The sequence below is a fragment of the Uranotaenia lowii genome, chromosome 2 (assembly GCF_029784155.1).
Source record: "Uranotaenia lowii strain MFRU-FL chromosome 2, ASM2978415v1, whole genome shotgun sequence".
In the NCBI taxonomy this organism is placed as follows: domain Eukaryota; kingdom Metazoa; phylum Arthropoda; class Insecta; order Diptera; family Culicidae; genus Uranotaenia; species Uranotaenia lowii.
This window is the reverse complement of record NC_073692.1, coordinates 428,691,639-428,718,613: the sequence shown is the minus strand read 5'-3', so window position 1 is coordinate 428,718,613 and position 26,975 is coordinate 428,691,639. Positions and strand designations below refer to the sequence as shown.

Below are 26,975 nucleotides of genomic sequence, written 5' to 3'. Positions count from 1 at the left end.
CAGGGTTGACTGGAAACGGCCAGTTGCAACAAAATGTTCCATCAAAAGTGGGAAAGAATACCAATTCACCCATAGTGCAAAATGATTGGCGTGAACAATACAAACAAAAATCTAGTTTGAGTAAAGTGACATTTGTTTTCAATTTACTAGTGAGAGGTGCAATCGTCAAGTGCAAAGCTTGGATCCCATCTCGTTGGATGGCAGCACCATATGCATTGTGTTGTTGTCTCCGAAGATTCGTTCGTGAAATAATATGCCCGATCATCTTGATAGTTAGAGATCTTTGGAAATTTCCAATTATTAGCTCTCTTTGTTCTCTCATTCTGGTCAAGGTGTATAAGTTTAGGTGTAGGCAAGTTTCTCGATTCCGCGATTAAGCGTTTGTTTCAAATGCGAATCCCACGAACTAAGCGTTTGCCGCGGATTTTTTTCTTCAAGATTAACTAATCGGAAATATTTTTAAGGTCCCTTGTCACGTCACATCAGATCAGCGGTAAAGTAGTAAGAGATTATAGCGCGACATTTTTTTCAGGACTAACGATTGTTGTTAAAAATGTACTTTTTAATTGTTTTGTCTATATATAACCTTTTTATTTTTTAACAATTCCTTCTCAAGATTTTGTATTTTTGTGTGATGTGGAGGAATGCAGCGTGGTGAAACTTATCATGTGAATATTAATTTATTTTATAATCATTACCATTGTTAGGTAACGTGATTTCAAATAGTCATAGGTTTATTGTTTATTGAAAATATAACTTTGAACTGTTTAACCATTAACAGCGATTGATATATGAATATTTTATAAAAATACTAGCTGACCCGGTGTGCTTTGCTACACCTTCAAAAATTTTTGAAACTTGTGGTACCTAGTTATTTAACTTGTTATTTGTTTGCACAAAATTTTAAGTTCAATTTCAATATCATTAATTTTTTTTTCAAAATGAATTTGCAAATTTTTTACTTTGAAATCTTAATTTTTTTTTTAAATCCGTGTTTTAATCCTTTTTATGACTCTGAATTTCTTTGCTTAAAAAGTTTATAACTTATGCCAAAATATTTTTTTTTATAAATATGAAACTTTGTCAAACTATCATGTGAGCATTTTCAGTAACAAAATAACATCATGGGACATTTATTTTACCTATTCGTTCTCGAATTATCATACGAATTACCCCCATTCCTATATCCCTAATTGAAAGAAGGTGGGTCTCATAACATCAGAAAAACACTTCTTGTATACAAATACGATCCCACGTCTTATATGGCCCCATTCTCGATAAGTTCTCGAGTTATTCAAAAAATTGGTGTCTCTCTCCCTACTGTATATCTCCCCTCTGGCAAGAGAAGGGGTTTTCAAACCATCGAAGAAACATTGCTTGTACACAAATTTGCTCCCATGATAATTTAATTCTATTTTCTTGATAAGTTTTAGAAATATTATACAAATTTTATCAATGCCCTCTTTTCCCTCTATATCGTTCCACTGATTTGTGGTAGTGATGCTAAACTACCGGAAAAAAACATATCTTGAGCTCGAATACCCCCTCATGCCAAATTTGGTTTCGATTGATTTATAAGTTGTCGAGTTATGCTATAAAATTTGTATCGGAGCCGCTCTTCCTACCTATCCCCTACCTGGAAGAACAGGATAAAGATTGAACATTCCGTGTATTCAAATACACTCCTATGCCAAATTCTTCCCCAGTTGCTAAATTGAATGATTGTTCCATTTGTTAGATAAGTTTTTGGTTTATGCAAAACAATCATACATATATGAGCTTCCGTCTTCCCTAACTGCATTCTCAATTGAAGGAGAAAGAAGTCTCAAATAAGCTAATAACCATTTTACGTATTCATGCCAAAGCTTTCCCATGCCAAAGTTGTTTCCATTTGCTTGATTAGTTCTCGAGTAATGCGAATAATTGTAAAGGAGCCCCCAACCCCCCCTCCCCCTCTCCTTCATATCACCGCACTGGAAGGAAGCAGTAGTACCAAATATTCACATAAACCTTCCCTGTGCTCAAATACCCTCTCAACCCAAATTTCATTCCATATGCTTAGTAAGTTCCCAAGGGATGTAAAAATTATATGGGAGGACCCTCCCCCCTTAAGATTTTCCGACTTGAAGGACGAAAGGTTCTCAAAATATCATAGAAACATTTATCGTAATCATATACCTTCCCACGTCAAATTGGGTGCCATTTGCTTGATTATTTATCCAGTTATGCTAAAAATTGTAAAGGAGCACCCTCCCCTCCTTTCTATATCCTCACTGGAAGGAGGGAGGGGTACCAAATATTCATAGAACTGTTTATCGTACCCATATACCCTTCCTAGCCAAATTTGGTTTCATTTGCTCGAATAGTTTTCAAGCTATGCAATAAAAAAGTGGTTAAAGGCCCCCCTCCCCTTCTTCCTGTATCTCCAATGGAAGGAGGGAGGGGTTTGAAATAATCATAGAACCATTTTTCGTATTCCACTACCCTCCTATGCCAAATTTTGTTCCATTAGCTTGATTAGTTTTCGAGTTATATGAAAAATTGTAAGGTAGCCCCCCTCCCCCCTTCCTATCATCCCACTGAGAAGAGGGAGGGGTACCAAATATTCATTGAAATATTCCTCGTTCCCAAATATCACCCCATGCCAAATTTGATACCATTTGCTTGATGGGTTCTCGACTTATGCAAAAAATTCTCTTTTGTTTGGGAGGCCCCTCCCTCCCTTCATGAGAGAGGGAGGGGTCTCAAACCATAATAAGAACCTTCCCCTGCCTCCAATACCCCCACCTGCCAAGTTTCACGCAAATCGGTTCAGTAGTTTCCGAGTCTATAGGGAACAGACAGACAGACAGACAGACAGACAGACAGACAGACAGACAGACAGACAGAAATTCATTTTTATATATATAGATTTAAACTTGTCATAAAATCATCATATTAATAACGAATTTTCGATTTCAGATTCTGACAGCAAGCGAATAAGCCAATTCGGTATCGATTTTAATAAAAAGCTAATGCGCGAACTTTGCTGCTTCGAGAAAATCGCGTTTAAATTATGTCAGTCCTATAATTCTTCCAGCTAAAACCTTTTTTTTAATTTTCTCAAATAAAATATCGTTTTGATAAATGTAGTCGGAGTATAGGTCATCGAATTTACACTTACTAAACTTATAACTCAAATTCTTTACATTAGGAGTGTTCGCATTTTTTCAAACCAATCGATACCGAATTTATTTATAAGTTGGATTTTATCTTAATTTTGTAAAACTTTAGTTGATATTTTATTTTCAGCCATTGAAAACATCAGCACGTTATTAAAACGATCTAATCAATTTCAATATCAAAATTGTTAAATTTTTCAGCTTAACCACAAAATGTTCTTCTTTTCGCTTTTTTAGAAGGTTTTTTTTATCTACATTTGTATGGGGATACGGGAGGGCCATCCGGACACCATATCGAAGCGATGTGGAAGGTAGAGTGCACTGGGCAGTTACCTTCAACATGTCGTTAGAGATGGCGGGTTCGTCTATAAACCTCCTATGGAACATTCCACATCACAACGGCTGATTTTTCTATTCATTTGTAATGAATTGTACTTTCGGTGGAGACAAATTATCCTTACCCAAACGAACCGTACAGGTTACTCTATCTGTACCTTCACTCCCTTGAAATAGTCCACTCAAAGGCAGTTTAGAGCTAATAAAGAGTGAAATCGGATCAAATTTTGATGTGTGATAGTTCGCTGCAAACGGGCTGTGCCACGCTACATAGGATGGAAGATTACATCATACATATAACGCCCCATGTTGCTAATACGCTCCACCTTTGTTTTGAAGAATCTGAAACATTTCAAGCCTGCAAAATATTACCAATTTGTTTTAAATGCCATGACTGGTCGTGGCAAGTATGAATTTTTCCTGAAAATGCCCCTTTGTCGTGTAAATTTTACAATTTAGGAATCTCTTCATTTTGATCTAAATTTTAAAACACTTTCAATAAGGTGTCACCAAGCAGAGAAAAAAAGGAATAAGACAATATTTTCTGACACATCGATAGAGAAGAATCTTACTATGATTTTATACTATAAAATCATACTGAACCCTCTAAGGTATGCTCTTCATGGGTATGTTCCCATACGCTCGTTATAACGCGCGCATTGGCGGCCTATGCGCTCGTTATAACGCGCCAATCGTAGTAGGCTGAAAATAGCATTAATTTTTTAAAGCGGCCAATTATTATTTAAAGTGAACAAAAAGTTTAAAACCATTTTTGAGCGATGATTTAGCCCAAAAAAATCGACTTTTGATTTTTTTTTAAATTTTATTTAGTCCGTTTTGATTTTCCATCTAGTGAAAGTGCTGTTAGTATTAGTGTGTTTTCGGACTTCAGCTGCTTTCGGGTGTATTCGGCTTCTAGGCGCATATTAAATACACAGCGGCGCGTGTTTGCAATACAGTTTTGTTTTGTGGCTTTGAATACAAAGGACTGAAGCAACTGTCAAATCACATACAAACGGACCGTACCGACTTTTTGGAACCACAACGTCAGTTCCCCTTTGATTTCAATAGCATTCTGGTACCAAAACGTCAGTGCGGTACTTAAATGTCAGTTCGGAAATTTCCTTCTCTTTCAGCCCCTTGTTTGAATACGGTTTTGAAAAATTATGTTTTTAAAGCAACTTAATGAATTTAAGTTATAAAAAATCATAAGCGTTTGAAGAAAACACTTTCCTTCATCAAGTACACTCGTTTTTTACACAAAATGTACGCGAAATACATAGCAAATCAGTGATTTGCTTAAGTGGGGCATAATAGAGCATGTTCCCCTACATGTATAGTCGCACCTATCTATTGAGTGCCGCTGTAAATAAATCCGCCAAAACAGCTGATGCTCGACGGGGCCCGGACTCCTTCATTCGTTTTACACATGCATGCATTCTGCTTCCATGCAATTCAGTATAGGGGGAAGTGTTCCTAAATGCGCATGTTGGGTAATATGCGCATACAACCGATTGACGATATGGCTGGAGATTCAACGTATCTAATCAGTGCAGTTTGAGGGTAATACGCTATTGAAACATGGCATGAAGAAATTTGAATGAATGAAGATTTTTGTCAGTTTTGTTATAATATATTGAACTTTAATTATCGTGCGTACAGATTCTGTGAACAAAAATTTTGATGGTTTTTCTTTCTTATTCATCTGGAAATCGGAAATTCAACAAATTGAAGCTTTTGGCAAGGTTGTAAATGATAAGATATTGGAATAAAAGACAGGCCCATATCAAGGCAGGTTAAATGCCTATATCAAGAAAAATAGATTAGTCTTATAAATGTTTTACTTTTTTTCATTTAAACATTAAATCTACGCTCATATCACGATTATACAGTGAAAAAAGAAGAACTTCATACTGATCCGATAAAAATACGATATGAACAAAATATTACCATGAAATATGGCCATATGGCATACTTAACTATTTTCCACTTTTCATTTTCCACATATTTTCCTTCAGTTAGGGGATCAACAATTTATGCCGACTTCCAGGCGTTTCCTGATGCGGCCAGCATATATTTTGAAAGGCCCTCTGATGAGGACCTTTCTTTTCTTGCTTCTAGATTCAGCGAAACTGGCTTGAGTCGATAGGTTCCTTGCTGGGAAACGAATGCCTTTTCCGACCGCCTTTTCCTGATGCCTCGAAAGTGTTTTTTCAGTGGAATGTTTCACTGTATGATGGTATTCAACTGTGTACGGTATGTGGTAATCTTTCTCCAGCCTGTCTTTGTTTTTGGCCAATCCGAGACCGTATGTAGACGAATGGTTACTGCGATGAAGGTTTGGATTACGAACCTGGACTGATTCTTTTGTGATTTGTGCGTTCGCCCGACTTGCTTGTGGTCATGAAATGAGATTCAGTCAGGACACGCTTTCTGTCTAGTGTTCTGGCATTCAGTGGTGTCTCTGTTGAGGTCGATTTGTGTCTCCCGATATTGAAACCAGGCTTGATCTAAGCGTTTAAGCCACAAACGAAGAATGATTTAGTTTTAGCGGTAGATTTTATATGATACACTATTATTTCGTTTATGCAATCTGCAGCTAAATTAGCTGAAGTTCCGGCAGCAAGTAATGTTACAGATTTTATAAATTTTCCGGGAATTTAGCCTTGATTTGCGAAGAATAATGAAGAGCATAAATTTTGGTTTTATGCTGCTGTGACTATTCCGGCCAATTGAAATGTGTCCTTAGGAGAACAACTGAAAGTTTGAGTATTGGAGCCACGCAGAGATAAGTATTCCTGATAAAGGGTGTCCACGATAAAATTGCCACACACAAAATTGATTCGCAAAATTCGAGTTTTCATCCGATTTCCATCAAATTTTCAGGGATTGAAGAATGACTATTAAACTTCATTTCACCATTTTTCGCGTTTTTTCACAGTTCATACGCAAATGACAGCACATTAGCCTTAACCCCGGCCATTAGATTCTGCACAACCTGTGAATCATGCAAAAAACGGTTGATTCACAAGTTGTGCAGAATTTTATGGCCGGGGTTAAGGCTAATGTTCTGGCATTTGCGTATGGACTGTGAATAAAATACGATAAAAATGGTAAAATGAAGTTAAATAGTCATTTTTCAATCCCTGAAAATTTGATGGCAATCGGATGAAAACTCGAATTTTGCGAATCAATTTTGTATGTGGCAATTTTATCGTGGACACCCTTTAGTATTTCAGTTATCGAATTTTAATTTAATTTTTTTTTTAACCAACGGTAAGCGTTTTGAATTTATTAACAGAGGTACAAAATCTTATTAAAAAGTGATTTTCAGAAGGGCTGGTGATATAGCTCAGTTGGCAAGTCAATTGCTTTCTGAGCCGATGTCCGTGAGTTCGAGCTCAAGAGTATAGCAGATATAATGCTTAAGGGGGGGGGGGGGGGGGGGGGGTAGGGTCTAACGGGTATAAAAAAAACACCATTTTCACGATTTTTTTCTAGAGCTCTCGTTCAAACAAATGTATTCAAATTTTTTGCATTATACAAAGCATTGTTAAAAGAACATTTAATAATTTTTTTCGTAGAAAAATATTGAAAAATGAGCCGGTGACGGAGTACTTTCGAGGATGCCTTTTAGAAAACAGGATTTGCGGTGGACACTGTATCTCAGCACAGAATCATCTGAAGTCAAAAAATCAGAGCAAAATATTTTAAATAGATTTTTTTCTGGACCCCAACGTTTTTATTTAACTTAAAAAAAATTTTATGAAATTTTTGTGGCTGTTTGAAGTAAAAACTACGATTTTTCACGAAAAAATCCGTTATTTTTCATATGTAAAATCTCCCCAAAGTAAAAAAAAAAACAAAAAAGAAAAACGTTGGGGTCTGGTATTTTATATGTAGAAAATATGTTCCAAATTTGAAAAGAATCGGATAAGTAGTTTTCAAATGACGATGTCTTTAATGTCGGACGATGTCGGACTTTAAAAATGTGCTTTCGAGAAAAACGCGTTTGAAGTTTCTGCTCTTGCTTTCTTGCAGTATAAGATAAGAGGAGATAAAAGCCTATAATTTCTACAGTTTTGCTTAAATGCTTGAAATGTTTTACAATAAGAAAATAAAAAAATAAAAAAATCGATTTTTTGGAAGTGTTAGACCCTACTCCCCCCTTAATCTAAAAAAACAGTATCAAAATACAGCACTACTGTCACTCCAATTGATGAATATTTAATTAAATACCTCGGATAACTTGCAGCTATTGGGCCGTCAATTTTTTTGGTCAATTACGTCATGTTGAACTTCTTGTCATTTTGTATTTTTTGTCATTTTTGTCATTTTTGTAATTTTTGTCATTTTTGTCATTTTTGACATTCTTGTCGTTTTTGTCATTTTTGTCATTTTTGTCATTTTTGTCATTTTTGTCATTTTTGTCATTTTTGTCATTTTTGTCATTTTTGTCATTTTTGTCATTTTTGTCATTTTTGTCATTTTTGTCATTTTTGTCATTTTTGTCATTTTTGTCATTTTTGTCATTTTTGTCATTTTTGTCATTTTTGTCATTTTTGTCATTTTTGTCATTTTTGTCATTTTTGTCATTTTTGTCATTTTTGTCATTTTTGTCATTTTTGTCATATTTGTCATATTTAGGCAACCCGCAATATGGATTTCGGAAGCTGAAATAAAATGAAACAACAACCAACTTTTTCTACAGATAAAAGAACTATATATATTGTTTTTGTTTATGTTTTTTTTCTGCTTGCTGTATGATGTATTTTGTCACTAAATCAATGACTGAATCAATGATCTTAGATTTGTTGTTTTCTTTTTTCTCTTTCATAACTTGCAGTAGTGTAGTTTTGAGAATTTCTGTATTTTTGCTTTTTCTTTCTTGTATATAGAGATTCGAAATAAGACATTGTAAAGGAAAGTCGCTAGGTTTTTTTGTTGTTGTTGTTGTTTTGGTTTGGTGACGAATGGGGTTTGGAGTTGTTTGATGTTTTTTTCTTCTTCTCTTTTTTTCAGTTTTAGTTGTCGCTTCTTTTCATCGCCGTCCAAAATTACCGAATTGTTTTCGTTAAAAGTGCAATTTCTTAAGAGTGTGTTTGTGTATCTCTTTGCGAAAAATGTATGTATAATGTTTGTTTGATGCACTGTAGATGGGAAATATAAACGTGTGAGCAGGTCTAATAAATTTTGACCAACTTCTTTTTTTGTATGTAGGTGTAAAATTCTGAGATCGTGTTGATTTTTTTCTGCTTCCTTTTACTCGGTGTGTATGTGTGTTCCGTTCTACAATGAATATATTTTAGTCCATATTGTTGTTGATGTTTTCTGGTTGCCAAGGTAGCAAATGTATTTGTTATTTTTTGTTTCTAATCTAAAAGACTTGCTCACTACTACTCAGATTTCAATAACCGTTGACGTGTTTTTTTTTTTTTACTTTCTTGTCTGTATTTTTTGTTTGTTTTCTGAATCGGGTAGATATTGGTTCTCCTTTGCATCATTTTAATAATATTAGTCGTGAGTATGCTTATGTTCATTTTTTCTCTTCATATATTATATTTGTATTTTTTCTGTGTCATAAATTCAATCAATTATTTTTTGAAATCCGATAACAACTAGAGGTGTGAAAAAAGAAACATTGAAATATAAAATGCAATTTCCGTAGTGTCTTTTTTCATTTTGTTTTTTTTTTTGCTTCTTCTTAATCATCTTCATCTTAATACGAGATTTGGTACTATCTCTTGTTGTGATCTCTCTATTCAGTGAATATAAATTTAAATAGACAAATGTAAAAGATTAGCTAAACGTTTCGCGCACAATATAATCCTATACAAGTTTGCATTCAAGTTCTGTTTCCGTTCGTCTCGCTTTATTACTTTCTTTGCTGGTTTCGTTATTTTATGTTTTTGTGGGTTCTGATTTAGTCAGTTTCTTTATTGTTGGGGGTTAAGGGGAAACGGTATTGATTTCACTCTGATTTCTTAAATTCTTCAAGTGTATATTGCACGTTTTCCCATTTGTGTTTTGCTTGCTTACATTTTCCCATCATAGTCTTGCGTTGAACAATGGTGGATCTTCCTTTTTTCGATTGACTCAACGACTTTTCTTCATCTTTTGCTGTAAAGTTAATCTGTAATTTCTGACCGGTCGTTTGTTTTCATTTTTGTGATTTGTTTTTTTTTATATGTTTTTTTTTCTGCTCGAGTATGAGAGTGATTTCGCGATTCTCACAAATTGTTACAGATTTAAAAATTAAGGCAGTGGTGAAATAGAAATTTCCTTACACGACTTGCTCGTTACTTTTACTTTATGTTTGTTTGTTTTGTTTTTTTTTTTAATAAGCATTTCTTGTAAACTCTGGTTTTATTTATCTCTCACTTTAGCGTTTTGTTTGTTTTGTTTATATACTTTCTTGTTTCAGGTTCATTTATTTGTGTTTTTGTTGTTGTTGTTTAACGACTCCACACCCTTCATTCGGTTCGGTTTTGCTGCGCGACCGCCTATTGCTCATCCCTGTCTGTTCGCCTACTGCGTCCTGCCTTTTTTGTGACCCAAAAGTACGCTCGTTTATTGACAATGACGTGATTTTGTTTTGGTCGTTATTTGGGCTTGCTTGGAACACACAGAAAAATAAATCAAAGGTTGCTTCGATCGAGTGAAAACTATACATGGATTGGAACAACTAAATGCACATCCAAATCGGTGTTTTTTCGCGACAAAAACTTTGTTTACTCAAATTTGAGTAAACTCCATTCGCCGTTCAGTATAACAAGGTGGGTGGATATTCGTTGATGCTAAAGATTATCTCCGTTTTTTATGTTTGTTCAAGCATCGCGCTCTCTCACGTTTCGGCGAACTTTGGAACGCCTCCCGAGGGTGGGAATTTGGTAGTCCTGTTGTGGTGTATTTGAGTGTTTTTTTTTCAGTGTTTCTGTGTATATGTGTGAGTTTTTCTTTATTCCTACTAGTACTTAGTAGTCCGTCGTATTATTCTCGCTTGATTTTATTTAATGCTTTATTTTGTATACTAAAACTTCGAATCGAAAATGGCAAGGATACGGTGTGTAGAAATACATGTTTTGAATCAGAAGTCAAATTCAACAACAACATTTACTAAACTAATAAATCGAAACAATCAATGTACTAACATTAGTGACTATGCTTTTTATTTGTCTTGTCCCAAGGTTGCTATATGATGTAAGAGTAAAAACTTAACCTTACATTCAACGAATAAGACAAAAACAATGAATTTGCGACTCATGCGATTCATGTATGTATGTGTGTTGTTGATCTTACCTAGCGCGTCTCGTGAGAATTGTGATCGTGTAGAAAGTAGAAGTCGCCACGATCAAACTCCCGCTTACACCTATGGGTTACTTTTTGTTCCTGTTTTGCTCTCTGTTTTTTTTTTTCTATGTTTAGTTTTACTCTTTAACGTACTCTCTTTCTCTCTCCTTCTAGTGTATCATCAACGAGAGAAAGATTGGAATGTACTCGGGCATTGGATTTTCTCCGTTTCTCTCTTTTTCTATTCGGATTGGCAAATGTATCGTTATCATTCGTAATCTCCTAAATCAACCTCAAGACTAAGCTAGTTTTTTTATTTCGTTTTTTTCTTTCTTTCTTTCTTTTGTTTAGTTTAACTACATTTAGATTGTCAAAATTATAGTAAGACTTCAGTTTCCTTTGTCCTGTCACACTTTCCAGCTACACTGTCCGTGTTCACATCCCTAATGATTCTTCACCATCTAATAGATAGAGTTTTCTAATCTGTTTTCTAAACGATTCTTGCTTACTTACTTTCCACCGACTGACTACCGCAGAGTTCTGATATATTTATATGTATGTATATATATTTTTTATTATTTATTCAATGCTAGTTTGTTATAAATATCAATACTTCATCATTTTACCACGAGAGTCACGACCGGAAGTGGGTCAGCATGCATGCTTCCATACTTGTTTGTTTTTTTTTCCTTTCATGAGTGATGAGTGAGAAAAGAGTTCAAGAGACTTACTCTCATTTTCATACCACAATATGCCACCTTTTTTGTTCGTTTGGAAGTTTCTTCGTCTCTCCATGACTGATTGTGTTCGACTCAAAAGTGTTGAAAAAAAGGAAATACATACACACGTATGAAGTATGTGGAATTTGTTCGTCAGACGTTTTTTTCTGCCAATGAAATGATTAAATTTCTTCTATTATCACAATTATGGTTTAATATATACTTGTTTTTTTCTTCTTCTTTACTCTTCATTTAAATGTATGGATTAGTTAAGTAAAAAGGATAATATATACTTGTTTTTCTCCTTCCCCCTCTTTTGTTCATTCATATATAATATAAAGTGCAAGATTAAAGCTCCATTTTGTTGTTTCATTTTTCTGAATGTTTTATATTTTTTTCTTGCTTTTTTTCCTTCCTTCGTCCGTTATGTTCTGTTGACAAAGTCAATATGATTTTGCTTAGATACGATAATTATTGCCACCAAAGAGAGTTGGAAGATGTAATATGTAATCAGAAACAAAACCGTAGAAACGCGCATGCAAACGTAGTATCTCTTTTTATAGTAGCTATGATTATTCTTGTTTTTTTTCTTTTTGTTATATTTATGTGATGCTTAGCTTGGAAACGAAAGAAAAGGAAATGAAAGAGAGAAGGTTTAGAAAGGGAAGTTGAAATATTTTGGTGAAGCACATGTTCATCTGTTAGAAAATGTTCGAAAAGTAGAATGACTCACAAATGGTTTTTAAGTGAAAATCAGCCACTGGTCTAGTTCCCAAACTACGAAAACAACTTCGAATAAAGAATAGTAATGATTTTTGTATCCAAGGAACCGGCATCGCTGTTATGTGGTCAAAGAAATAACTTTGAATGTCATACACTTTCTATATAGATTGCATCAAAGCAACCACGCGTGACACTTTTAATTACTACTAAGCAACCACAATCTTGTTAGTTCCTCCCAGATCGGAAAGAAGACGAAAATCTGTTCAATTTTCATCCCATTATCAGTAGGATCGGTCCGAAACACTTTTTCGGAGGACACAAGCCCTGTCAAGAAATACTGACCGAATCATAATCACATGACAAATTCTATTTTTTTAACAGTAATCGTCCAATGAAACAATCGCTCTGGGCAGTTACTCAGATTTTTATATGTAGGTATTTGCAATAAATCACCTCTTGCTGGTGCTGTCAGCTAACAAATTCAAGACAGTCTTCTGAATGGTCGCTGTTTCTGTTTGCGGATTGCTAAATTTATGCGGCTTCCAAAGATATTTGGTAAGGGTATATTCAGAAAGTCACTACCCTCAAAAGTAGCGCCATCTTATCTACATGTGTAAATGCACATGTAGCTTTTCCAATATATCTGAATTAACCCTCTACAACCCTAATTTCTTTTTTTGTGGAAAAACTCATAGTAGTTGTATTTTGTAATTACGAACACATGCTCCACAAAAGACACAATATGCTTTGGCATGTTTTATTTTTCATCATTTTCAACCAACTTTGGCTATTAATTTTTTTCAGAAAATCAATCCAGCAACTTTGTTATATTTAAGGCTACCCAACAAAGATTTTAGTCTAAGGTTGCCAGAATTTTTTCCACTCCCATCCGGGCCTTGCAATTCCGTGCATTTTTTCAAAAAAATCTGGCAAAATCCGGGCATGGATTTCGATTTTTCAAATCCATAAACCGGGAAAAAACCGGGCAAAATTTAGGTGTTATTATATATAAAAGCAAAGAAAAATGCAAAAAAAAATTAAATTAATTTTTCATTAAAGCAATATAACAATGCTCGATTAGTTTAATGTTATTGCAGACTTCCACCAACTTTTTGGAACACTTAAATATTTAAAGGTTTATAAAAGTAAATCTGCGAAATTATTTGAAACAACCGTTTAGAATTTCCAATCCGTCATCGATTTTGCTGAAATTTACTCAAAAACTTTGATTTTTTTTTGGTTTCTTTGTGAAAATTGTGAAAAAATCCGGGCAATATCCGGACTTTTTTCACAATGTCCAGGCAACCGGGCCGGACCGGACTTTCTCGAAATTTTGCAAACTCGGATAAAACCGGGCAATCTGGCAAGCTTATTTTAGTCGCTTGAGAACGGCAATTTATTGAACAAAAGCTGAGCTAAAGCGTAATTGCTGCTTCAGCTCAGAATAAAGACAAACTGTAAACAAGTTTCATTCTTTAAAGAAGTCTTAGTTCAGCCAATGTGAGAAGTTGAAGAGATGTTTCTATAACACTTTTTCAGCCTTTGTTCAACCATTTGCTTGAAGAATTCGACAGACTGCAGTTAAAGGGAATTTTTTGGTACCTTTTTGTTTTTTCCCGTCAATTGACGTTAAATGACGTTTACTGAATAATTTCTCCAAATCAAGATTTTTAAAGGACTTCTATCAGCCAGATTGTCGATAAAAAGTTGAACCACTTTATTTTCCAGCGTTTTTTTCAGCAAGAAAATGTTTATTGGGTGCATATTTATAATTTTTCACAGCAAGCCGTGCTTCAGAACGGTCGTGTATATTTTTCCTACGTCGAGAATTTCTTATTTGTATGTTTTTTTTTTCGAGAAAATACCTATAATGAATGTTATCTGTTTTGGGAATTATTTTTCGAAAAATGAGTGACGAGTGACGAATCTCCGTCGCCTGTCAAAACTTTTGACTCAAAAGATTGGATTACCTGTTTGAATAAGCGTCAAACTGTATATGTTTCGGGTGAGATCAATACATTTGTTTGCTCTTTTTATGATTCAAAACTTACAAATTAAACATTATCTCATATAACCCAACCCTATACAATCATATGAAGCGTTAGGTAGGGAACTCCACGCTTAATTCCTCCCTTGTTCCTGTTTCATCTGCGTTTTCGTGACACGTTTTTCATGGCCTGGCCGTAGTTATATCTGCAGTTCATGTTCTAGGTCAATGTAAGGACGGAAAAAAGAGGGTGGTAAAATCTAACTACCAGATTACAATTCGCTCAAATCCGTTCGTTTGAGAGAAAACGAAAAATGTACTGATTTTGACAAAAGAAACTTGAATGTCTGTTTTTGGTCATCAGGTATAATTTTCGTCGGATAATCCCTGTAGTTTTTTTTTTTTTTTGATAATCCGTAAGCCGTAGGAAATGCTGAAAATCCTTAGATTTCGAGTATTGATCCGCAGATCCGTAGAAGTGCTTAAAATCCGTAGATCTACGAAGAAATCTGTTGATATGGCAACGCTGGTTGTATGTACCAGATATTATGTTGATAACAAAAATGGGTAACGCAAGTTATTAAAAAGACATACACCGTCTTAGCCGGTTTAGGCTTCACAGACTGAATAAATGACGTGGACAACTTAAGATTAACATTTAACACCCAGTACCGAGTTGGGAATCGAACCCATGCCATCTGTGGACCAGCGATTACCGTCTTACCACGCTAACCACTCGACCACCGAAACGCACTTTTTCAGAATGCATACAAGTTTTGACCATGTTGGTGTTAGAAGAAGTTAGAAGAAATCGAAAAACTATATGAAACTATGTTTTCTCTGATACTTAAAAATGATGGTTTTTGATTAAATGGGTAATTTTTTGTTTTTATTGGTTTATTAATGATTTGAGCGTGATCTTCAGAAAAACGTATCACCAATCTTCTACGCTCGGTATACCAGGACGATGTATGTATTTGTGAACCCACGATTGGCAATTCGCGTATCGGAGAACGCAGGTGGAATTAACAATCGCTAGTGTAGAATGTAGCTATGTAAGGACCTTACTGAGATAGCAAATAAACGATAACTCTCTCGTTGAAAACCTTTTATTAACAGGTTATGGGCCCAGATACGTCTGGATTGGAAGAAAAGGTTAGCGGAACCCCTCTCAAGACTTGTGGTTAGCAAGTGTACCATTGCCCAGGACAGGGGAGTTCGTCAGCTACACGAGCCAATCAGCTCAGTGAACATTCAGAGGTTCCACTGGAGTTCGAAGACCGCAAGGTGGATTTTGAGAGGATTACTCTCGATGCCGTCTCGAGCTACGCTGCGTTAAGTAGCGTAAGTTTTTTGCTGACGACCAGGGGGAGACCAAAGCGAAGCTTGGATGAAGCTAATCGCCTAGAGGGTTACACCCGTGGTGTTGTGCTACGCAGCAATCAGCATTCGCGTCGCGTCCAGCGTCGTAGGCTCGCATTCGAGTGCTGGAAGGGCATTCTGGCACTTTGGGCAAGGTTGTTTGGGTGACGGTCAGGGGCCAGCCTCACCTCATTGCTGACGACAGAGCCAAGCTGGACAACGACTTCTTCCGGGAAGATGTAGCTCGCTTAATAAGTTCGTCCACCCACGAGTGGCAATTCGCGTATTGACGATCGCTGGTGGAATTAACAATCACGAGTGTAGAGTGTAGCTATGTACGGACCTTACTCTATTCCACAACTGAATCCTGCGATTTCAACAGTCTTTTATAATCCTGGCAATCCTGACATGTGTTTGATTTCTCAAAGGGAAACAAAAAAAATCATTGCTCATTACACTTCCTCCTTTGAAGATAATCCTAGCCTGTCATAATTTTAAAAGATCAGTTAAATTACTAGGTTTTTAATGTAAAACCCATCAAGCCAAAATGTTATAAAACTGAGTAAGAGCAGCGATTTTCCTTTGCTGGAGCCCTTGTACAAAGATGAGTTAGCACAACAACGCTACCCACTTGAAAGCGTTTAAATCACAATCTTCAAAAATCAGTTATTGAAACATAACAATTTTCAGAGTTTATATTTCTTTATTACAATTGTTATTGATCCTTTATTCAGTGATGGCAATCTTTTTGTAGAATAAAATTTTATCAAATCAAGGAAATTCCCCCGACTTTCATATCGAATGCAGTGGATGAAGATTTAGGACTCCTGGAAAGAAATATTTCTAAATGGTTTTATTTTTTTTTGTGTGTTGAAGAAATTGTTTAGAAGTTTTATGCTTTGAATTTGCATCGCATTGATTATTTGTATAGTTAATGTTTTGAGGTTTATTTCCAAAATTGGTGGATAATGTCTAGTGGCCGCTGCGACAGCTGGAGCCGGTGCCAGAGCTGATTGGAAATGACTAAGAAGCTCTGGAACCGGCTTTCCGGGAACGTTGATTTTAGCGATGTACTCTGGAAGAAATTTCGCATGAGGTACAAAGTGAACAGTGGCCAGGAATCGCCGGTTCAAACATGTTCGCAATTGTAATACAAAATCAATAAACTGATGGAAGAGATCATCGTCCCAGTCCTGGCTGGATGAGGGTCAACCCGAGAAGTTTCTGGTGAGATCTATCCATTTTTTTGTTTTTATTTCTGATTTAAACTGTACATTTCAAACATAAACATTTTATAAACTAAAGCTATATTATCATAAGAAGCGTTTGGTAGGGAACTCCACGCTTCATCTCCCCCTTGTTCCTGTATCTTTTGAAGAATGAAGTGGACGAAGACTTAGGAACTTTTTTTTTAATTATTTAAACCACGGAAAACATTCAATTCTGAGAACATGGTTATTCCAAAAAGAGCTTCAATGACCACAAATATTCAGCCGTGGCAGAATGTGGCCCGCGGGCCATGGATGACTGATGGGAGTGCAGTTACGGAACTAGTTCTAAGCACTTGCATACACTTACAACGCTCACTGAGCAATCTGTTTAGCACTTTCAGATATCAAAAAGAGATCATTATCAAAAAAAAAAAAAATGATATACCTGTATACTCTGAATTTCTAATAAACATATTACACTTAAATTTTTTTTTCCGGGAATTTAACAACACTGTCATTCTTCCCACCAATTACACTTCAATTTCGTAAGCTATATTTTTTATGTAAAACCTTGTGGAATTCAGGGTAGTAACTCCAACAGCTTCAGTAGGTAGATGACTTTCGGTATAACTTGAAAATGATCATGTGACACTGAGGTAAGATTTGACAGTTCACTTGATTAGTCTAGGAGTTAACTAATTAGAATTAAATGTGGATAGATACCAGTTTAAAGCTACATCAGTCCTATCGCAACACTTTGCTCTGAAGCAGTTTTCGTTTTAAAACAGCATTCTGAATATAGTATAGCATAGCATTGGGTGACAACATACATCTTGCATTGGCTGATACACAAGTTACAACTCATAATTAAAACCAACAAAAGATTCCAAAATAAGTATCTGGATGCAGCACACATTAAGGGGGTAATCTTATACAACAACATGAACTTTTCAGGTGCAGAGAACTCATACGACCTAAGGTGTTGTATTCAGAAAGGTGGGGAAGGATTTTTTTCATGGAAAATCCTTTTTGGCAAGCAGGATGGATAAGCAAAAGAATAGTAAAAATTCAAACAGAAACAATCTCACCAAACTCCATTGCAAAGAGAAAGGTTCCTGTGCTGTCTCCCTATTCATTTTTCCTGGATCCGGTCATCTTGAATATAGTTGCATTCAAATATTCATTAATCGGTCCCTATTCCTTGCAAACACAAAACATCCACAGCCAATTAATTTTTTGCATTAACCTTAGTAAAAAGATAAGCAAAAACAAGTAAACAAGTCCAATGAAAATGTCGTTCAGGCATTCAGTTTCTTAGTTTTCTTTCTTCTACTTAGAGCCTTCCACTTCCAAATAACGACAATTCACAACGGATGCACAAAATTCTGCACATAACTCTTTTTTCACGCACGATCTGTCACACACAATAAAAACACCAATTGCGTTTCTCTGCGAGTAATTTGGATACATTTCAATCAATTTTAAAATTTATCGATCGAATTGTAAGTCCCAAAATAGATAGAAGTCACTTCATTTTTGTTTCACGAGTAAACGACAAAAAAAACACCTCTGTTCTCGAGCACGGCTTGCTGCGATCTCCTTTCAGCACAGCATTCTGGATATAACAATTGAATAGTAAAATTTCTAAAACTTGTCGGATTTAGATGTTCTATCTTTAAACACGTAAAAAAAAAAAAATGTTAATTTTGCCGACCAGTGGCTGATCCTTCACTTTGAAAGCTTAAAGCGCCATTTGACGGGATACGGGAAAATGACAGCTGCAAAAGCATGAAAAAGTGAGCATATCTTTTTATCTTTCGCAAGGAAATTGCTAAGCTAAAACATGCTTCACAAAACTAGGTACTTCACTTAAGAGTGACCGTCCATTGATTGTATCCTACAAGTTTCCTGTGTGAGTGTGGTGCTTCATTATTTTCTTCTCTTCAATCTCCGTTCTGCGCTTAGCTTAGCTAAGCGTTTGCTATGTAATGTTCAAATATTACGAATGTGATTGATTTTCGTCTGACTTATGTACTTTTTTGCTCTTACAATAATCTTCAACATCTATGGATTTGTTTTTTAAAATAGAATCAATCTTTTTTTTCTTAATCCTTTCTTCTTGTTTTTTTTGTATATTATAAGAATTTTTGTTTGTTAAAAGTTACCACACTTTATCCGCTGGCTTATCATATATAAAAGATGGGTGTTATTTTTTTTCCTTTTTTCTCTGGGGTGTGTACGTGTGTGTATAGTTGATAACAAGGTGCAGTATTAGAAGAAATAACAGTACTATAAGATTCATTTGGCCTGGATTTTCGCTCATTTTTTTTTCTTTTCGTTTTTTTGTCTATTTTTAATTTCTCGCTTCGCGATAGGACAACACTCAATCTATCCTAGAAGCGTATGATCACTAAAGATAAGTAGTGGGTGCTTGCCGAAAGTCTTTCGGGAAAACATGGCAAAAAAGCAGCACGATGAAAAATTTTGTGAGCAAGTTATCATGTAAAGACTGTGTGTTCTCTTGCTTCTTGGTGTCAATTTGTCGTCAATTTGCACAGGGAAGACTGAAAAACAGAGGTTTTTGTTTAATCAATTCTGGAAAACGGATCCGAAGTTTCTTTTTTGGTTTTTGTCTTGTTGTCTTCATATGATAATGTAATATTAATATTTATGTTTTTGTTGTTCTAGTTACTTGTACGCAAACACACACATAGAGACATGACGTCGCTTAGTGTTTGAAGAAGCGCCAAAATGGGATTCCGACGAATCCCGTATCTTTGGATTGCTGAGCTATTCACAAGAGATGGGCGAAGGTAGTCTTTGCATATTGTATTGGTAAAGATTGGGGTTTCATTCGAGTCTATTGGTATTGCGATTCCGTGCTAGTTGGCCAGTTGCCAATATATAAGTAATATCTATTCCCTAATGGATTTCCATACCAATATCAGTTTGATTAATTAATAATAATTAATGGTAATAATAATAATTAGTAATGCTGTTGTCCATGCAAGCGCTGAATTCCTTAGATATGTTGAACAAACTCCGGATTTAGGTAGGAGAATCCGTTGAACTCCGTCTGATCGAGGTTCATCATGAAGAGCTTGTCGGTTGGTGTTAGATCTGTTTTCTCCGAGGTAAACTGACGGTCAAAATTGGAAACGTCTTTGCGGTGTTTCTAAAAAAAACAGAAATACAACGTTCAAAATCTACTTTAAACTCTAAAGTGATGAACCTACAATTTTCGGTTTGAATGGTGGTTGTACTTCACGGTTTTCGATCTTGTCCCAATCGATCCGGCGGAAGAATGCATGAGCACGAACATCTTCTTCGCCACGAGCTCCACAACCCAATCGTTTCTGGGGATTCTTGGTTAGCAGCTATTTGGAAAAAAAGGAATAAAATTTTCAAAATATCCTTCGGACTCATACGGAAAATGATACTCACTCCCTTGCAAACATCTTTGGCTTCCTTGCTCAAACTCTTCGGATAGGAAACGTTGTGATCCGTGATGGCCGCAAACAGTTCCTCCTCGTCTTCCCCGTCGAACGGAGGCTGGCCGACTAGCATCTCGTACAGTAGAACGCCGTACGCCCACCAATCGACGGATTTTCCGTACGGTTGGTACAAAATAATCTAAAACAACAGAGAGAAACCATTAATAAATTATTTATTGCAGGAAAAAAATCCCAAATACCTCCGGTGCGATGTAATCCGGGGTGCCGCAGAACGTTTTGGTCGTCTTATCGCCGACGATGCCCTCCTTGCACATGCCGAAGTCGGCAATCTTGATATGTCCGTCCTGATCCAGCAGAACGTTATCCAGCTTCAGATCGCGGTACACGATACCGCGCTGGTGCAGATAGAACAACCCGATGGCGATCTCCGACGCGTAGAAGCTGTGTAAAATAGAAACAGAACTCAATCATTATTGTGTCATCAACGCAAGAAACTTTACCACAAATTCAATCCAAATGACTTGATGTTCAAAACTCAAAACAATCAATACTTTTTTTGCCAATCATTTCACATGTTTCGATTAATGGCTTCCTTTGATGGGCTTGATGCAAATAGCAGCATAAAATTTTTGTTTGCTCCATTCATTCAAGTTGGTGAACAATAATCAAATAAGTAGGCGTTATCTCATTCAATGTATTTACAGTTTTGTTGACATCGGAAAAAAATTGTCGAAAGTTCATATTTTTTAAGTGAAAGAAGTAAGAAAGGTAAGGAAAGTGTAAGCCAATAAATCGACGAAGACTTACAGAACTAGAAGTTCACATAACTATTCTCAAGAACTGTAAGTATGAGTGGAAAATTGACATTGTTCATATTTAGGAAAACTTTTTGAAATGTCTGATGTACATATAAAAAAAATGTTCAATTGTACTTATTTCATACATCGAACCACTAACGATTTATAGAAATTAAGGAATGATACGAACAAAGCAAAAACTTCGAAATATCGTCAAAATTGTCAAAACTGTCAAAATTGTCAAAATTGTCCAAAAAGAGAAAATTGTAAAAATTGTGAAAATTGTAAAAATTGTAAAAATTGTGAAAATTGTAAAAATTATGAAAATTGTGAAAATTGTGAAAATTTTGAAAAAAAAATACAATTGTCAAAATTGTCAAATTGTCAAAATTGACAAAATTATCATAATTGTCAAAATTATCATAATCGTCAAAATTGTCGAATTGTCATAATTGTCGAAATCGTCAAAATTGTCAAAATTGTCAAAATTGTCAAAATTGTCAAAACTGACAAAATTGTCAAAATTGATAAAATTTCCTAAATTTTCAAAATTTTCAAAATTGTCAAAATTGTCAAATTTGTCAAAATTGTAAAAATTGTAAAAATTGTCAAATTTGTCAAAATTGTCAAAATTGTAAAAATTGTAAAAATTGTCAAAATTGTCAAAATTGTCAAAATTGTCAAAATTGTCAAAATTGTCAAAATTGTCAAAATTGTCAAAATTGTCAAAATTGTCAAAATTGTCAAAATTGTCAAAATTGTCAAAATTGTCAAAATTGTCAAAATTGTCAAAATTGTCAAAATTGTCAAAATTGTCAAAATTGTCAAAATTGTCAAAATTGTCAAAATTGTCAAAATTGTCAAAATTGTCAAAATTGTCAAAATTGTCAAAATTGTCAAAATTGTCAAAATTGTCAAAATTGTCAAAATTGTCAAAATTGTCAAAAATGTCAAAATTGTCAAAATTGTCAAAATTGTCAAAATTGTCAAAATTGTCAAAATTGACAAAATTGACAAAATTGACAAAATTGACAAAATTGACAAAATTGACAAAATTGACAAAATTGACAAAATTAACAAAATTGACAAAATTGACAAAATTGACAAAATTGACAAAATTGACAAAATTGACAAAATTGACAAAATTGACAAAATTGACAAAATTGACAAAATTGACAAAATTGACAAAATTGACTAAATTGACCAAATTGACTAAATTGACTAAATTGAATAAATTGACAAAATTGACAAAATAGACAAAATTGACAAAATTGACTAAGTTGACTAAATTGACAAAATTGACAAAATTGACAAAATTGACAAAATTGACAAAATTGACAAAATTGACAAAATTGACAAAATTGACTAAATTGACCAAATTGACTAAATTGACTAAATTGACAAAATTGACAAAATTGACAAAATTGACAAAATTGACAAAATTGACCAAATTGACTAAATTGTCAAAATTGACAAAATTGACAAAATTGACAAAATTGAAAAAATTGACTAAATTGACAAAATTGACAAAATTGACAAAATTGACAAAATTGACAAAATTGACAAAATTGACTAAATTGACAAAATTGACAAAATTGACAAAATTGACAAAATTGACAAAATTGACAAAATTGACAAAATTGACAAAATTGACAAAATTGACAAAATTGACAAAATTGACAAAATTGACAAAATTGACAAAATTGACAAAATTGACAAAATTGACAAAATTGACAAAATTGACCAAATTGACAAAATTGACAAAATTGACCAAATTGACAAAATTGACAAAATTGACAAAATTGACAAAATTGACAAAATTGACAAAATTGACAAAATTGTCAAAATTGTCAAAATTGACAAAATTGACAAAATTGACAAAATTGACAAAATTGACAAAATTGACACAATTGACACAATTGACAAAATTGACAAAATTGACAAAATTGACAAAATTGACAAAATTGACAAAATTGACAAAATTGACAAAATTGACAAAATTGACAAAATTGACAAAATTGACCAAATTGACAAAATTGACAAAATTGACAAAATTGACAAAATTGACAAAATTGACAAAATTGACAAAATTGACAAAATTGACAAAATTGACAAAATTGACAAAATTGACAAAATTGACAAAATTGACAAAATTGACAAAATTGACAAAATTGACAAAATTGACAAAATTGACAAAATTGACAAAATTGACAAAATTGACAAAATTGACAAAATTGACAAAATTGACAAAATTGACAAAATTGACAAAATTGACAAAATTGATAAAATTGACAAAATTGAATAAATTGACAAAATTGACAAAATTGACAAAATTGACAAAATTGACAAAATTGACAAAATTGACAAAATTGACAAAATTGACAAAATTGACAAAATTGACAAAATTGACAAAATTGACAAAATTGACAAAATTGACAAAATTGACAAAATTGACAAAATTGACAAAATTGACAAAATTGACAAAATTGACAAAATTGACAAAATTGACAAAATTGACAAAATTGACAAAATTGACAAAATTGACAAAATTGACAAAATTGACAAAATTGACAAAATTGACAAAATTGACAAAATTGACAAAATTGTCAAAATTGACAAAATTGACAAAATTGACTAAATTGACAAAATTGACAAAATTGACAAAATTGACAAAATTGACAAAATTGACAAAATTGACAAAATTGACAAAATTGACAAAATTGACAAAATTGACAAAATTGACAAAATTGACAAAATTGACAAAATTGACAAAATTGACAAAATTGACAAAATTGACAAAATTGACAAAATTGACAAAATTGACCAAATTGACGAAATTGACAAAATTGACAAAATTGACAAAATTGACAAAATTGACAAAATTGACAAAATTGACAAAATTGACAAAATTGACAAAATTGACAAAATTGACAAAATTGACAAAATTGACAAAATTGACAAAATTGACAAAATTGACAAAATTGACAAAATTGACAAAATTGACAAAATTGACAAAATTGACTAAATTGACAAAATTGACAAAATTGACAAAATTGACAAAATTGACAAAATTGACAAAATTGACAAAATTGACAAAATTGACAAAATTGACAAAATTGACAAAATTGACAAAATTGACAAAATTGACAAAATTGACAAAATTGACAAAATTGACAAAATTGACAAAATTGACAAAATTGACAAAATTGACAAAATTGACAAAATTGACAAAATTGACAAAATTGACAAAATTGACAAAATTGACAAAATTGACAAAATTGACAAAATTGACAAAATTGACAAAATTGACAAAATTGACAAAATTGACAAAATTGACAAAATTGACAAAATTGACAAAATTGACAAAATTGACAAAATTGACAAAATTGACAAAATTGACAAAATTGACAAAATTGACAAAATTGACAAAATTGACAAAATTGACAAAATTGACAAAATTGACAAAATTGACAAAATTGACAAAATTGACAAAATTGACAAAATTGACAAAATTGACAAAATTGACAAAATTGACAAAATTGACAAAATTGACAAAATTGACAAAATTGACAAAATTGACAAAATTGACAAAATTGACAAAATTGACAAAATTGACACAATTGACAAAATTGACAAAATTGACAAAACTGACAAAATTGACAAAATTGACAAAATTGACAATAATGAAAAAAAATGACAAAATTGACAAAATTGACAAAATTGACAAAATTGACAAAATTGACAAAATTGACAAAATTGACAAAATTGACAAAATTGACACAATTGACAAAATTGACAAAATTGACAAAATTGACAAAATTGACAAAATTGACAAAATTGACAAAATTGACAAAATTGACAAAATTGACAAAATTGACAAAATTGACAAAATTGACAAAATTGACAAAATTGACAAAATTGACAAAATTGACAAAATTGACAAAATTGACAAAATTGACAAAATTGACAAAATTGACAAAATTGACAAAATTGACAAAATTGACAAAATTGACAAAATTGACAAAATTGACAAAATTGACAAAATTGACAAAATTGACAAAATTGACAAAATTGACAAAATTGACAAAATTGACAAAATTGACAAAATTGACAAAATTGACAAAATTGACAAAATTGACAAAATTGACAAAATTGACAAAATTGACAAAATTGACAAAATTGACAAAATTGACAAAATTGACAAAATTGACAAAATTGACAAAATTGACAAAATTGACAAAATTGACAAAATTGACAAAATTGACAAAATTGACAAAATTGACAAAATTGACAAAATTGACAAAATTGACAAAATTGACAAAATTGACAAAATTGACAAAATTGACAAAATGACAAAATTGACAAAATTGACAAAATTGACAAAATTGACAAAATTGACAAAATTGACAAAATTGACAAAATTGACAAAATTGACAAAATTGACAAAATTGACAAAATTGACAAAATTGACAAAATTGACAAAATTGACAAAATTGACAAAATTGACAAAATTGACAAAATTGACAAAATTGACAAAATTGACAAAATTGACAAAATTGACAAAATTGACAAAATTGACAAAATTGACAAAATTGACAAAATTGACAAAATTGACAAAATTGACAAAATTGACAAAATTGACAAAATTGACTAAATTGACAAAATTGACAAAATTGACAAAATTGACAAAATTGACAAAATTGACAAAATTGACAAAATTGACAAAATTGACAAAATTGACAAAATTGACAAAATTGACAAAATTGACAAAATTGACACAATTGACAAAATTGACAAAATTGACAAAACTGACAAAATTGACAAAATTGACAAAATTGACAAAATTGACAATATTGAAAAAAATTGACAAAATTGACAAAATTGACAAAATTGACAAAATTGACAAAATTGACAAAATTGACAAAATTGACAAAATTGACAAAATTGACAAAATTGACAAAATTGACAAAATGACAAAATTGACAAAATTGACAAAATTGACAAAATTGACAAAATTGACAAAATTGACAAAATTGACAAAATTGACAAAATTGACAAAATTGACAAAATTGACAAAATTGACAAAATTGACAAAATTGACAAAATTGACAAAATTGACAAAATTGACAAAATTGACAAAATTGACAAAATTGACAAAATTGACAAAATTGACAAAATTGACAAAATTGACAAAATTGACAAAATTGACAAAATTGACAAAATTGATAAAATTGACAAAATTGACAAAATTGACATAACTGAAAAAATATATAGTATCTCAACTCTTCAATCACAAATTGTAGAACAAAAAATCTGTACTTTTAGACTCTCATTTATATTCAAATTACCTACAGCTGACTGCCTTGGAGGAAAACCCCCGGAAAACCCAAAATCATTCATCTTTCTGTTTCCTGCACTTTTACGCTTGTCCGCTTTCTACTTTAGTAGTGTGAAAAATGAAAGCCACGCGCCAGCGACGGCCAGCCAAGTTTGGTGGAAAATGGAAGGAAAATAATTATCAACGACGACGACAATTATCACGCGTGATATCCTGCTCCCGGCTGAATCCCACTGAACTGACCAGCAACTGGAAAAACGGCTTCCTACCGGTCGAGCACTGACCAGACCAGGCATCATGAATGAATGAATGAATGGATGGCATAATTAGCCAAACCTGAAATCAGCACCAGGAAGCACCACGCAATCTGGTTGGGGAAAAATGTGGTGCCCATTACTTCCCAACTGACTATCTCGCTTTCCTTTTTCTCTTTGTTCTTACACCAACGGGGGTGTTAATTATGAGAGCTCATTTTTACTCACTACCTGTGCGTTTGAGAAGTTTTAAGACGGCGAATAATATTATCTTAGTAAATATATCATTTGTTGAACAAAGCGAGATTGGAAATTTTTGAATGAAAACAAAAAACAAAAAAC

General features: G+C 33.3%; 1 protein-coding gene across 1 annotated transcript in view; it reads right to left on the bottom strand.

Moving 5' to 3' along the window:
• Window positions 1–8,197: 8,197 nt before the first annotated feature.
• LOC129743510 (protein kinase C, brain isozyme) overlaps window positions 8,198–26,975 on the bottom strand; it is a 110,785-nt gene continuing 92,007 nt past the window's right edge. Inside the window, exons 9-12 of the mRNA XM_055735543.1 lie at window positions 20,484–20,685; window positions 20,234–20,422; window positions 20,026–20,166; window positions 8,198–19,964 (exon numbers count right to left, since the gene is read on the bottom strand). Of these exons, the coding sequence (XP_055591518.1) occupies window positions 19,812–19,964; window positions 20,026–20,166; window positions 20,234–20,422; window positions 20,484–20,685 (685 nt within the window). The 3' untranslated portion in view covers window positions 8,198–19,811. The remainder of the gene's footprint in view (window positions 19,965–20,025; window positions 20,167–20,233; window positions 20,423–20,483; window positions 20,686–26,975) is intronic.